The sequence below is a fragment of the Rattus norvegicus genome, chromosome 9 (assembly GCF_036323735.1).
Source record: "Rattus norvegicus strain BN/NHsdMcwi chromosome 9, GRCr8, whole genome shotgun sequence".
Taxonomy (NCBI): Eukaryota; Metazoa; Chordata; class Mammalia; order Rodentia; family Muridae; genus Rattus; species Rattus norvegicus.
This window is the reverse complement of record NC_086027.1, coordinates 89,040,325-89,054,268: the sequence shown is the minus strand read 5'-3', so window position 1 is coordinate 89,054,268 and position 13,944 is coordinate 89,040,325. Positions and strand designations below refer to the sequence as shown.

The 13,944-nt window shown below is 35.8% G+C and overlaps 1 protein-coding gene across 3 annotated transcripts in view; it reads left to right on the top strand.

The window, feature by feature from the left end:
- Cul3 (cullin 3) overlaps positions 1-13,282 on the top strand; it is a 77,789-nt gene extending 64,507 nt beyond the window's left edge. For 2 of the 3 annotated variants that reach the window (XM_017596376.3, XM_008767227.4), the window contains 5 exons: positions 427-523; positions 1,455-1,589; positions 6,523-6,709; positions 8,970-9,115; positions 11,127-11,597. In XM_017596376.3, the coding sequence (XP_017451865.1) occupies positions 427-523; positions 1,455-1,589; positions 6,523-6,709; positions 8,970-9,115; positions 11,127-11,258 (697 nt within the window). In that variant the 3' untranslated portion in view covers positions 11,259-11,597. Of the gene's footprint in view, positions 1-426; positions 524-1,454; positions 1,590-6,522; positions 6,710-8,969; positions 9,116-11,126 lie in introns of all 3 variants that reach the window. The other variant, NM_001106923.2, reaches the window with a different exon arrangement.
- The last annotated feature ends 662 nt before the right edge of the window (positions 13,283-13,944 follow it).

Sequence of the window (13,944 nt, the reverse complement as noted above, 5' to 3'; positions counted from 1 at the left end):
TACACACACACACACACACACACACACACACGCAAGCGGCTTTAAACCTCATCTTGTGGAGAATTTTTATTAATAACTTTTAGCATGTAAGAACAGATTGCATAAAACTTGAGAAGAGTATCGATATCCTTTCTTCAGCATTTGTGTATGTTAGTATTGATCACTGCCTTAGGATAGGCTGTGTAGAAAAATCTTGGTCAGAGTATATAGGAGAAATGATTTTCTCTGTGGCTGCCTACTTAGGTCACATTGGTCTTTTAACAACACCCCATACTTTGCCCCTAACTTTCTCTTCTGCTAAAAAGTAGGAACAGAACTTAATTCCTAAGGCCTTCATCTTTTAGTCTCTTATCTGTTTGCTAAGGGTTGTTATCTTACAATTTATAATTTCAAATGATTTTATAAAACTATTTTGCTTTCCTACAGGTTCTATTTAGCCAAACACAGTGGTCGGCAGCTCACACTCCAGCATCACATGGGTTCTGCAGATCTCAATGCCACCTTTTATGGTCCAGTTAAAAAGGTAAATATTGACACGTTTCAATACGCAGGGCAAGTTAACATGCATATACAGAACTGCTGTGTGATTAGGATTGACCTGAGTGTAGCTGTGTTACTCCCCATCTCTTATGTTGGAAATCTTTGTTTTTTACTTACTGTGTGTACTTTTTCATTTGTCAACTGCATTTGAAAATATCAAGAGCATGTCTTCTTTAAAAATAAAATACTAAAGAAATTATGTATTATGTTTATAAGATTAAACCAGAAACCCTGTTGCTGAAAATAGCATAACGTGAATTGACTGGAAGGCATACAGAGCAAAGCCATATGCCCCTTTTTAAAATTCTGTCTTTTCTTATTTCTGGTAAATGAAAACCAGGGGATTGGCACTTGATACTTATAAGACATGCATGTATTCATACAGTAATTTTTTAAAAATGTGCCAGTAATTTGTTTCTTTTTAGTAAGGTTTTTTGTTTTTGTTTTTTTAGGTTTTGAAGTGTAGACTAATTATTCTTAAGGCCATTTGCCTTAAAATTGAAAATCAAGGCTTAGCAAAAATTTTTAATCTAGATATAACCTAGACTTATTTTTAATGAGTCACATTTTTAGTGTTGCTTACTACATGTATAACTTGTTTTTATATGCAGTTAACATAGATGAGGAACTTTTATTTAGTTGACAAGTATATGGCAATTCCATATTTAAGTATATGATAACTTTCTTGGCTATATTGAGGTATTCACTGTGTAGGGAAACGGGGATAATTCCTTAATAAAGAGGCATGTGCATGCGTGCAGGTGTGCATACCTGTGTATGTTTAAGCATGATTATATTGGAATAGGTTATAATTTTATTAGAGCAGAGAAGCTTATGGGATTTATTTCTGAAAATATGGCAAAAGCTGGTAGAAGATAATGTCTTTTTTTTTTTTTTTTTTTTTAATTTAACAGGAAGATGGATCTGAGGTTGGTGTTGGCGGTGCACAAGTAACTGGTTCTAATACACGGAAGCACATACTGCAAGTCTCCACTTTCCAGATGACCATATTAATGCTTTTTAATAATAGAGAGAAATACACATTTGAGGTATGGGTTATAGCAATAATGTTTGACCAGTGCTATTGTTTTCTCTTACTTTTGTTACTTGAGTCTTGATGGAGTTTTAAGAGATGCCCTTTGAATACCAATAGGGAAAACTGCATAAAATTTAGGCATTGAATCCATTCCTGGGTCATGCTTTGTTTTGTTGTTCTTCATTGACATTATTGAGGGATAGCTTTCATATTTTATAAGTAGAGAGCTTGCTAAACTTTAAAAGTGGGGTACCAGTGTGTCCCATTATCATCATCATGAATACTACCTCTTTTTTTTTTTCTTAAATCTGTAGTCAGTTCCCTCTAATCTTGGTGCCAGTTAGCTAATGATTAATGTATTATTTCTGTGGGTTGTTTTGCCTTTTGAAGAATTTAATGTAAATGTAATGTAGTTATGTGTATTGTTTGTGTTGAGATTTCACAGCTAAGTGGTTTTTGCTTTGGGGATTTTTGTTTGTTTGTTTTTGTTCTTGTCCTTTTCCTTCAGATTTATCCCTAATGTGTAGTGCCAGTAGCTGATTCTTCTTACTGCTCAACAATGTTTTACTGTGTGAATTTGCCACATTTTCTCCATTATTTCACTTACTAAGTTTTTGAGTTGGTACTAGATTGTTTAAGACTAGAAACATAAAACTGGAAAGATAACTCAGTCAGCAAAGTCACTGCATTATCTGAGTATGATCACCTTCACCACCACCATGTTAAAAGCCGGGTATCATGGCGCACACACATAATCCAAGCACTGGGGAGATGATCCATAGATCTGTGAGAGACTACACCAGGGTTGTCCTTGACTTCTACGTACCTACTTGCATGTACCTAGACATATACACACAAACACACAGAACTCTATGTTTAACTTTTTAAGAAACTGTCCAACCTGTACCCTAAGGCAAGAGCTCCAAATGCTCCATACCCTCTACAGTCTAAGTACTTTTTGCCAGTTTTGTTGATCTTCATATATGTGTGTATTTGTACATACACACACACACACTAACACACACACACACACACACACACACTAAACTGCAGACACAATTGTTTTGCCACATCTTTTGTAAGTGTTGTAACAAAACACCATGACCAAGGCAACTTACAAAAGAAAACATGTAATTGGAATTATGGTTTCAGGCAGTTAGAGTTTATGATGTCAGAGAAAAGGCATGGTGACAGGAACAGCTGAGAGCACTAGGCTCTTGAAACCTCAAAGCCTAACACTAGTGAGACCTCTCCAACAAGGGTTTTTATAGTTAATACTTTTTATTTATTTTCTATGCACATGGGTGTGTGTGTGTGTGAAAAAGAATGTGTGTGAAAGAGAACAACTTGCAAGATTCTTTTCTCTCCTACCATGCAGGCCCTGAGGAGCAAGGATAGAGTTTGGTGCAAGCACCTTTACTGCCCAGCCATCTTTAAGCCTGGTTACATTAAATTTAACCAGTCTTTTCCTATATGCATAAATGTTGCTTGGTGTTGAATGAATATCATCTTAATTTTTTGAAGTAAAGTCTTACATGTTTTGGAAACCTTTAAAATTGCCTTCATATGGACTGGAGAGATGGCTCAGTGGTTAAGAGCACTGACTGCTCTTCCAGAGGTCCTGAGTTCAATTCCCACCAACCACATGGTGGCTCACAACCATCTGTAATGGGATCTGATGCCCTCTTCTGAAGACAGTGATGGTGTACTCACATACATAAAATACAGCAAATTTTTAGCTATTGCTTATAGGAAGGAAACATGAGTTTGAAATTAAGAGCAAGAAGCTAAAACTCAGCATCTGTTTTGGTACTTGCCGTTATGTTTCTGGTTTCTGACAAACATATTAAGAAAATATCATTTTTATATAATACATTAAAGCTTGAAATTTAGATATTTTAGTTCAGTGGCCAAATCAAGACAGTTTTTTTTCTTTATATTTAACAAATAGATTCTTCCTAAGGATAATGCTAATTTTCATAGCAAATTATATGGAATTACATGGAGTTCTGTTGATGAAGCAAACATGGTGTATATCTTAACCAAACAATATACAAAAAAACTAAAAAAAAATCTAAGCGATGGAATTCTGTAGAAAATAGAAATAGGATGAGATTATAGGCATCAGTCACTACATCAGGTTTTATGTGATGCTGAGGATCAAACCCCAGGTCATCCTGCATGTTAGGCAGTGTTCTGCAAACTGAATGTATACACCAGATCCAGTAGGGTTTAGCTTGGTTTTTGCTTGCTTGTTTTGCGGGGCATAGTTGAGGCAGAGTGGCTCTTTTATGTGGCTCTAACTATCCTAGAATCTAATACATAGTTTTTAATTGAGGCTTTTTTGTGAACATTATGAAGTGTCTTATGTATGATAAATATCAAGGTTGAGTTTTGAGAGCTCTATGTATAGAGAACTAAAAAGTATGATGGGATAAGCAAAAATATAAATTCATTTTTCAAAGCTACTATAGAATAGATGTATTAACTTTAATGGTTGAAGGAAGCTTCCTTTTTTCAACCAGCTTGGGATACATTGTTATTAATGAGCGAATTATAGGTAGAAGAAATTAATTAGATTATTGCTCTAACATTGCCAGTTTTAGCTATATCATACACAGAGTTTTCTGTGTAGAATTCTGTGAAGTGTAATGGGCCTCAAAACCTTCATGTTCCCTATACCTCAAATCTAAGGTGATGTGAGACTATGCATGACAGATAACGTGCATTTTACACTGTGCTTCATTAGCCAGCTCTTTTTACAGAGATTAGCGGCATTATAGTACTTAATAAGAAAGCTGACCTTATGAGAGTCTTGGAATCAGTAAGGTGGGTGTGTCACCACGTACCAAATCCCTAAATGATCTGACCTAAAGCATCCACTCGCAGTGTTTCTCAGTTGAGTGCTTAGCAGGACTCACTTGCATAGTTACGGCTCAAGGTCCTGACAGGTTGTATTTACATGTCGGGTTGAGGTTAGAAAACCTCCTGTAGAGTGGGCTTGAGGGGTGTGCTTCCAAGGGGTTTTGCATGGTGGGCAGGTTGGTTGTTGCTTTTGGTAAAAGTCTGTAGTTTGTAGTTTCTTCTCATGTAGATAGGCCTTTCTACGTGACGTTTTGGTCATCTTCCATCATAGTGCCTCATTTGTCCTAGAGTGAGTAGTCCTCGGGCTCCCAAGAAGAAACTATGTGATCTTTGTGATCTTGGTGTCACATTATTGTTCCTCCCTTACTTGTTGGTCACCTAGTCCGTCTGGGCTGGTGAGAAAACAGAGTGCAGAAGTACTTGCAGGTAGACATGCTTGCCACCACGCCTGCGGATCTGAAGTTGATCCTTGGGACCCAAATGGTAGAGGAAGTTGAGGACTAACTTCTACACGTGAATTGGGACAAATACGTGCACACACACCGACCCAGGAATAAATAAGTGCAATAAAAATATTTAAAAACTGACAGGGAAGATTTTGTAGTGTCATATTTACTCCATAGTAATAAAGTTGTTGAGAGTTTTTTGTTTTGGGGTTTGTTGTTGTTGTTGTTTTGTTGTTTTTGTTTTTCTTTTCGAGGAGGTGGTCTTGAATAAAGTTCACTGTAATACAAAATAGTTACAAGGAACATAAAATAGTAGCTTACATCTCAGTTTTAATAACTAATATTTGTTTTGCAAAGCAGCATGACTAGTCATTCCTGTATTAATGCTCTATAGTATGCTTTTTAAAAATTTTTATGAGTCTCAAGTATAAGCTAATTTTGACTTTAATGTCAGATATAATTGAAATGGAAGGCCATTAAACATTCTACCCAATTCTGGTTGTGGTGATGCATGCCTTTAATCCCAACACAAGACACAGAGGCAGGCAGATCTCTGAGTTCAAGGACAGCCAGGGCTATGCAGAGAAACCTTGTCTAGGAAGAAAAAGGTTTTCATTTGTAATTGATAGCAGTCATACACCACATGGTATGTGTAATACATAATAGTTAGAGGGAAATATTTAAGCATATTGATAGAGAAATAAAAATACAATTGAAACCTGTATAAAGAATTCAGATTCAGCGAAATAGACACAGAATTCTTGAAATAAATCTGTACTCGACACAGCTGTTTCTACCTAAGAGTGTTTTCCGCTCTTTAAGTATAACTAAAATATGTTATAGCTCACTATCTGTAGTCTAAAATAAGACCTATTTAGCTTCCTATTAATTTAGTATTTGTAATGTCTGCAGCAGTAGTAAGCGTGTAATTATTTGAAACAAAGAAATGTGTAAAATAGCATTTCACAGAATTCTTACTTTTACTTAACTTATATTTCCATAGCACATTTGTGAACTAAGTCATTTGAGTATAGTTCTTTTAATTATCCCGTTGACATGATAACAGTGAGTTAAAAATTACAAGCCTTTCTCCGGGTGTTTTTATTTTATTTTACCTGTATAGCATTGTATTCATATCATAACATTGACAAAAGTTATCAATTAGAACTCAGAACAGATGTCTTAGATTTTGTTTTTAATGTTAATTTCCAGTAGCCAAATCTTAATTTTGATCCCAGAGGCAGTAAATATAGTCGATCCAGATTCTGACGTTTGTTTTCAATGAAAGCTTGAACAAAGTATGCTGTAAGTAAATTTAGAATATAGTAAATATTCCTGAGCCCATTGTAGTAGTTTATCTGAATGCTGTCAGGTTCCTGGTAGTGCCTGCAGATGGCATTTTTAGAACCTACTTTTTGAAGCAGAAATGCCTGTGCCTTTTAACAATTTATAGTTTGTCCAAATAATAAGATTTTAATAGCAAGTAATAATATTCAGGGATTCTTTATTATAAATTAATTCCTTCATAGAATTAACCTTTCTCTACTGCTTGATTGACTTATTTGCTGATTAACTGATGTACTTTTAATCTTTGTGAGGAAAATCTAATTATGTTAAATCTAATGAAATTTTCAGGAAATTCAACAAGAGACTGATATCCCTGAAAGAGAACTTGTTAGAGCCCTCCAGTCCCTCGCCTGTGGTAAACCAACACAGCGGGTCCTCACAAAAGAACCCAAGTCCAAGGAGATAGAAAGTGGCCACATATTTACAGTTAATGATCAATTCACATCCAAACTACACAGAGTCAAGATTCAAACAGGTACCTGGAATTAAGATTTCCTTCTTAAAATTATGTATATTTTACATAGAAAAGTTCTGTATCTGCTGGGTTTCTTCCTCTTAAAAAGTAATAGTTTCATTGTCAACAAAAATATGCTTGGTCCTAAGATGAGAAACAGGGTAAGTTTGGAATTGTAAAGCCAGTATTATTACTTTTAATTTAAAAGCATAAATAACACCATTGGTGAAGAATTTTTAGTAAAGCCTGTCATGTTGATAGTAAAATACTATTCAGTATGTATAATCAGTTAAGGTTTTTATTTTTGGTTTGTAAGTAGCAAAAAGCCTTTTGTCTTCATTGTTTAGAATTAAAGCATTCTGCTACCTGGTTTCAAGGTTAATATTAGTACAATCACACCTCAGAACACACATCTCCTTGAAGTAAGATGTTTTCCTTCATCACTCAAATACTGTATCTCTAGTAAAATAATTTCATAACATGTACATACTATCTGTGTCTATAGTTTGAATTGTCTCAGCGATTTCTTTTTCATCTTAGCTGTCAGAACTGTGATTCTTTCCATGTTTTCATGTTATCACTTATTTAATTTCTTTTAATATAAACCCATACCTTCCTTTCTTTTAATTTTTTTTCCATTAAACATGGGTGGGAAATAATTCTTTGTGTAGATTATTTTTATTTTTTTTTATTTTATTTTTTTTTCCGGAGCTGGGGACCGAACCCAGGGCCTTGCGCTTCCTAGGCAAGGGCTCTACCACTGAGCTAAATCCCCAACCCCATTTTTATTACCTTTTACTCTTTATTTTCTTAGCAGATAATACTGAATATACTGAATGCAGTTTTTTTTTTTTTCTTATGCACATGCCTCTCTCTGTGTCTGAGCGAGAAAGAGATAATTAGGATAGATGGGTGGGTGGGTGGGTGGGTGGGTGGGTGGATAGACAGACAGATAAAATACTTGGGCTGTAATCCAGGGTCTTACACATGCTAGGCCAAGTGCTTCTAACACTAAGCCATGTCCCCAGCAGAAAGCAGTATTTTTTGGTTAGCGGTGCTTGCCCCCCACCCCCTTTTTAAAAGATTTATTTCTTCATTTTATGTGTAGTTATGCTGTCCCTCTCTTCAGACACATCAGAAGAAGGAAGGCATTGGATCCCATTACAGATGGTTGTGATAGTTTTGGTTACTAGGATTTGAACTCGGGACCTCTGGAAGAGCAGTCAGTGCTCCTAACCGCTGAGCCATTTTCACCAGGCTGAAAGCAGTGTTCTTAACCAAGAAACTTTACCTACAAGTAGCTAAATAGTTATGCATACCAGAATGATCTTATAAATTAGAAATCTTCTATCTTATGTCTCTGTCTATGCATAAGTCAGCCATGTTTCTTTGAGATTTTCTGCTTTGATTCAGAAAGTTTCATGACTGTCTTCTTTTAAAGAACCAGATAGCACAACAAATGGTTCTGTTATTTATTATATCAGTTATAGCATTAGTTGTACATTAGTTCTTTATATGTCTGTTACTGGTTATTTCAAACACAATAGAAAGGACAGAGTGAGGCTTTCCTAAAGTTTGGAATACAGTGTGGATATAATGATGAGATTATGCAAAGAATTTTGTTAGATAATAAAATCTAAGGAGATACTGGCAAGGTCTACAGAACAGAGTTTCCCTTTCTGATAGACCAGTGATGCTTTCTTTCTGTTTAACTGGTAGAATCTTGACAACACCTGCTCTTCCCTCCCTCTCTTACAGTGTCTTATGAATTAGAGACCACAGATACTTGCCTATCTGAAATATTTTTGTTGAAATAAATCTTGGATGCCATGAAGGAAAAGTAAGAGTTGAGGTCTGAAAGTCCTGGATAGTTTGTAAAGTGTGTACTACTAATGTTATCACTGAGGATATCCACTCCCTCGTTCTTCTAGAATAGGGATTATTCTAGTCAGCTAGGCATGTATCCAGTACAGTTTTAATCCCAGAAGTCAGGAGGCCAAAGCAGGTAAAACTGTGAGTTTGAAGACATACTGGTCTAAGGGTTCTAGGCCAGTCAGGAGTACATAATGAGACTCTCTTTAAAAAAAGACGACTTTATTTTCCTCTCTAAAACGAACTTCAAATTTTGCAAAAGAATAATTTTTAATTGATGTGAGCATGAATATTTGTTATTGTTTGTTTACTTGTGTGCATATTCTAATTGAGATTTTTTTTCTCTTAATAATACTAAATTACATTTATTATTAGCTAAATCTGATAAATGGTCTTATTCCTATTTTAGTTGCAGCCAAACAAGGTGAATCTGACCCAGAAAGGAAAGAAACAAGACAGAAAGTAGATGATGACAGAAAACACGAGATAGAAGCTGCTATAGTGCGGATAATGAAGTCTAGGAAGAAGATGCAGCACAATGTTTTAGTAGCAGAGGTAAGGACACCGGAAGCCTGGGTCAACAACGTCATTGTCACACAGCACTGCTCACCAAGAACAAGATCCTGTGCATAAACACCTGCATATCAGTATGCTTTTATAAACAAATCACCTGTGTTTCTGAACATTAGTAACAGTCACCATTTTTTTAAGAGCTTTTCATAAGTTAGGAAGCCAATACCCATGAAGGGACCATTAACCTAGTTAAGACTTGAGAGGTAGAGCTGGCAGTTCATTAACCAATGATGGCAAATAAGGAGGATGACTTTAGCCTCCTGAGTTCCTCACTTGAGTAAGTAGACAGAAGTTGAGCCCCTTAACTACAGAGTGGTCCATATCTTAATTAATAATGGTTTGCATGGTTGATTTTTATTGTGTGCTGGCATATGCCTGGGTAGGAGTCAATTGTGGCACTGAAAGTTGGTTAAAAAGTGAGAAGTCCAGATGTTGAATTGGGAGCTCACATTGTATGGAAATATAGTCAGAACTGAGTCCATGTTAAATTGTTCGGGAGTACCATGGGAAAAAAACAACAGAAAAAAATTGCAAGAAAAAGCCCTACAGTTCCATATTCTGGAGCAATGAGAGTGCTTAATGAATGACACTGAGAAGAACCCTTGAAAACTGGTTTTAAAGAAGCTGTACTAATGTCATGAGTCTTAGAAATAGAGGTCATTGGTCCACCCAGACTTAATGAATCAGCACTTCCAGAGTCAGCACTCTGGCTCTAACAGGCTAATGGGTGATTATGAAGTTTAAACTGAGAGTTGGAGGTACTTTTGAAGGTTGATTGCAATTTAGACTCTGTAAGGAAGAAGAATAAGTGTAAAGTCTGTCTATTCACAGTCTATAAGATAGAGTTAAGGATTGGCAATTTCAAGTGGGTGGTTGCAAGATTTTTGTTGTTGTTATTTTTTTAATAAGTGGGTTGGGTAAATGCACTGTGAAAATGCAGAGAGGGTAAGGTTGGAAAAGAAACCTGCCAAGAACAAGGGTTTTGATACTAGAATGGAAATTGTGGAAGGATGATATATTGTAGTTGTACAGTTGGGTGCTAAAATTTCACATGTCAAAGAATTTCCAATAATTGCATGTTGGAAAAAAGCTTTGATCAACAAGAGTAAAAGAAAATCTGGCTAATGAGTCAGGGTGGATTATTGAAATGAGTGTGAGCTTTGAGGACAAAGAGGTTTGGACTCTCTCTGGTTCTGCTACTGATTGTCATTACCAACTTTTAATTTCCTTTATAAAATGAAACAGACTACATTGCAGTTAAAATTGTGAAAGTGTTTGTGTGTGTGTGTGTGTGTGTGTGTGTGTGTGTGTGTGTGTGTGTGTAGATATATATAAATATTATGTTAACAGACTGGCTGCTACAGTTGAACATATTACTGGTAGCAACATACTTAAGATCTGACTGCAGCTGGAGTAAAGAATGCCAGAAGTTTCTCTTAGTATTGGGTGCCATGCCATTGCTGTAAAGGATTGTTATCTGTCAACTCATCTCTGAAACCCTAGCTGGACTGAGATAATCAGGAATTTAAACCCAAGCAGTCTGGATCCAGAGCCTTTGCTTGTAAACACTACTAGGTTCTATGAACTGGGAAGGTAACCCAGAAGTTAATAATATCATCGAAATGATTAAATTATATGCTGGTATGTATTCAGAATGCTGAACTCTAACTAATCCTCATTAGCATCCATATTTTGACACATGGAAGTGTGCTCTAAACATCCAGTAAATTTTCAAGTAAAAGCTTTAATATTTGGTACTTTTTCCTGTCCAGTTCTTTTATCTGTTATGTTGAGGCTTCACATTCCCAAGTGCTTAAGATTATAGGTATAAGGCACCATGCCTGGTACTTTAAAAAATTTAAAAAATTTAGGTGTACAGTCACTAAATTTTTTAGCTTTAAAGTGGCATGTCCGCTCTAGTAGAAGATGGGGATTTTTGTTTGTTTATGTGGAAGTGTTTTAGTTAAATTTAGACTTTACCTTTTCTTTTTAGGTAACTCAGCAACTGAAGGCTCGATTCTTACCAAGTCCAGTTGTTATTAAGAAACGTATTGAAGGACTTATTGAGAGAGAATATTTGGCACGAACACCTGAGGATCGCAAAGTATACACATACGTAGCATAAAATGCATTCAGAAATTTGATTTATTCTTGGACTGTACTCTTCGCATGGACTGGGAAGTTCTTTTAAATCCTACTATTAAGACGACCATCTCTTCTGTTAAATTGCAGTACATGTTATAGACCACTCAGATCAAGCCTCTACTCCCTCTGAGAGTTTTCAACATCAGTTGATTGAGCTTCAGGCTTTCCAACGTTATCCCTGTAGAGATCATCTTTACAGTTCCTCGGGAAAATGTGAATGTGCCGCGTTTTGTTTTCAATATTGTATGAAAACAGGAAAAAAAATAAAACAAATTTAGAAAACACAGCTCATTAAAATAAAATTGTTGGATTTCATTTCCCCAGGTCTTCAGTGTTGCTGTAAGTGTGTTTCTGTAGTGTTGCTTACTACACTTTGCGCATTGTGTAAGTTGGGGAGCAAGAATGGCAAAAGAGACAGAATTCCCAGTCCTCTTGCTCTGCTTGTGACGTTTCCTTAGCTGGTGTTGTTTACAGGTTTGCTAAGTATACAGAGACCCAGACGTACAGTTGGCGCATGCTCTACCCTACCACTTGCACTTACTGTCTCAGCCTTACGACCAAGGACCTTTGTTTGGACATCAGTACATACCCTGAGTTGTTTTTCTCTATTGTAATCTGAGGTTTTCCAAATTAAGTTCTAAGATGATTAGGTTTTGCTCTGAGTTATTTCTAGAGAAAGAAAATATTTTAGTATGTATAAATTGTACAATAATTTTTTGCTGTTGTACTTACTGCTAATAGTGGATTGTATAGGGTGGTGTTTTTATTTCATTTATTGTAGACAAAATAAATGAATTTAGTATTCACATACACACTAACTGAAGTATGTCAGAGCACAAAGGTGGCAGCTGGTTATATTTAATTCAGTTCCTTTGAAAAGCACATCCATTCTACCATTTGTTTATAAATACATCCCCCACCCCCCACACACAGTTTAAATATATATTTTGGTGAAGCTGTGGTACACCATTAATTGTTTCAAAATGCAATCTAAAGATGCAATAAATAGATTACCTTGATAGTTTGAAGGAATTCTTCAGTTCTTGCAGCTGTGTTTTGGAAAGTGTTAAGCAATATTTTTCAAACGTGGATATTTAGCTATCCATTGTCCTCTGAAGAGTCATGTTCGTGTTTTCAAAGATGTGCTTTGTGCTGGAGATTCGTGTCCGTTACTCTGTGCTTCCAACTATCACTGACGTTTTCTACCTGATTGATCTGCCAAGGATTATAGTTTGCTTTAACTTCAGAGTATTTTTATCTTCCATTTTATTTAATTTTGTTCCTTTTTTTTCTTAAAAGATAATGTTTTAGATATGTAATTGGGGAAAACCACTAGATTTCTGTCAGAAAAATGAAATGTTACTGAGTTCAAGTAACCAACTCTCCATTGAATATCAATACTGTTGATATACTTATTAGAATGTATGTCTCAGAAGATGGTTTGTGTTAAATTTATGAAGTTACAATAACTGAATTCTAATATGGATTAAAAGCTCCACATAAATATTTTCCCCATGCGTCTTGGATTATAATTTTCCTTTTAGACTTGGTTTTGTTGCATTTAAATTTGCTCTTATATGCACTGAATGGTTGAAGTCTTATGATCTTAATCTCTACATGTTTCCCACCTTTACATGAGGCAGTGAAGGTGTGGCCAGTATACACCTTGCTGTACTTGCACAGGTACAGTGGGACACTGAAGAATTGCTTTCGGTGTAATTGGAATTTTTACTAAGGAGGCTGCTCTTAACAGTTTGGAAGTAAGGGCAGCTCAGCTGTACAGATCAGGTTCGGTGTATATGTAGGGACATAAAGGTTTGCTGCTTGTTCTGGTAGATGCTTGCTTCTGGGTTAAAGTAGATTTATCGGTTGGGCAATGCTGGCTCTGCTACCTTACAAAATTCCTGTGATGCATTTGGTATTTCTCAGCAGTAGGTCATGGACATTTTTATCCTCTAAATGTTTTAAAAGAATGATGTGATGAGATGTTTTTGTGACTTGAATTTTAGGAAAGATGGATAATTTCCCAGCTATAAAAAATGATGTCATTAATTCTTCAGTTATTCTTTGCCGTCATTCTTTGTGGGACAGCATTTTTAATTGTCGTTTAAATATTGAAAGTTTACTACAATTAGGAAACAGCCTCACAAAATAAAAAAAAAAATGATTGTAATTGCAAGGCTTTTATGTCAGTTAACTACAAATGGAATTAAAGGATGCATGTACGGGGGGCCGTTGTGAGTACAGGACAGGAAGGCACTGTTTTAATATGCCTTTGCAGTGAGACTCTTGAGAACAGTGAAGTATGGTTGACTTTTGTTTCCTCAGTATGCAAGACAGACGGATAGGCTTAGGTAAGAAAGAACCAATTCTCTACAGATAGTGTGTAAATTTCCAGAAACTATATAGTGTGTAAATTTCCAGAAGCTAGCGTCCTCACTGACACCTTATAGGTTTTGAATAATTAGTTTCTCTATTTGGGTTTAGATTTTAGTATATTCAGTCTACACAATGGCCCTTTGGGTTTCATTTTGAATATCTACTTTGAACAAATAATACAGTATCTTGCCCTTGTCTGCCTTGTCCTTTGAGAGCAGCCTACTTTTTCATGTTACATGTTTTACACAGCATAAGGCACTCTCAGTCTTAGAAGGAGAGCCTTTGTG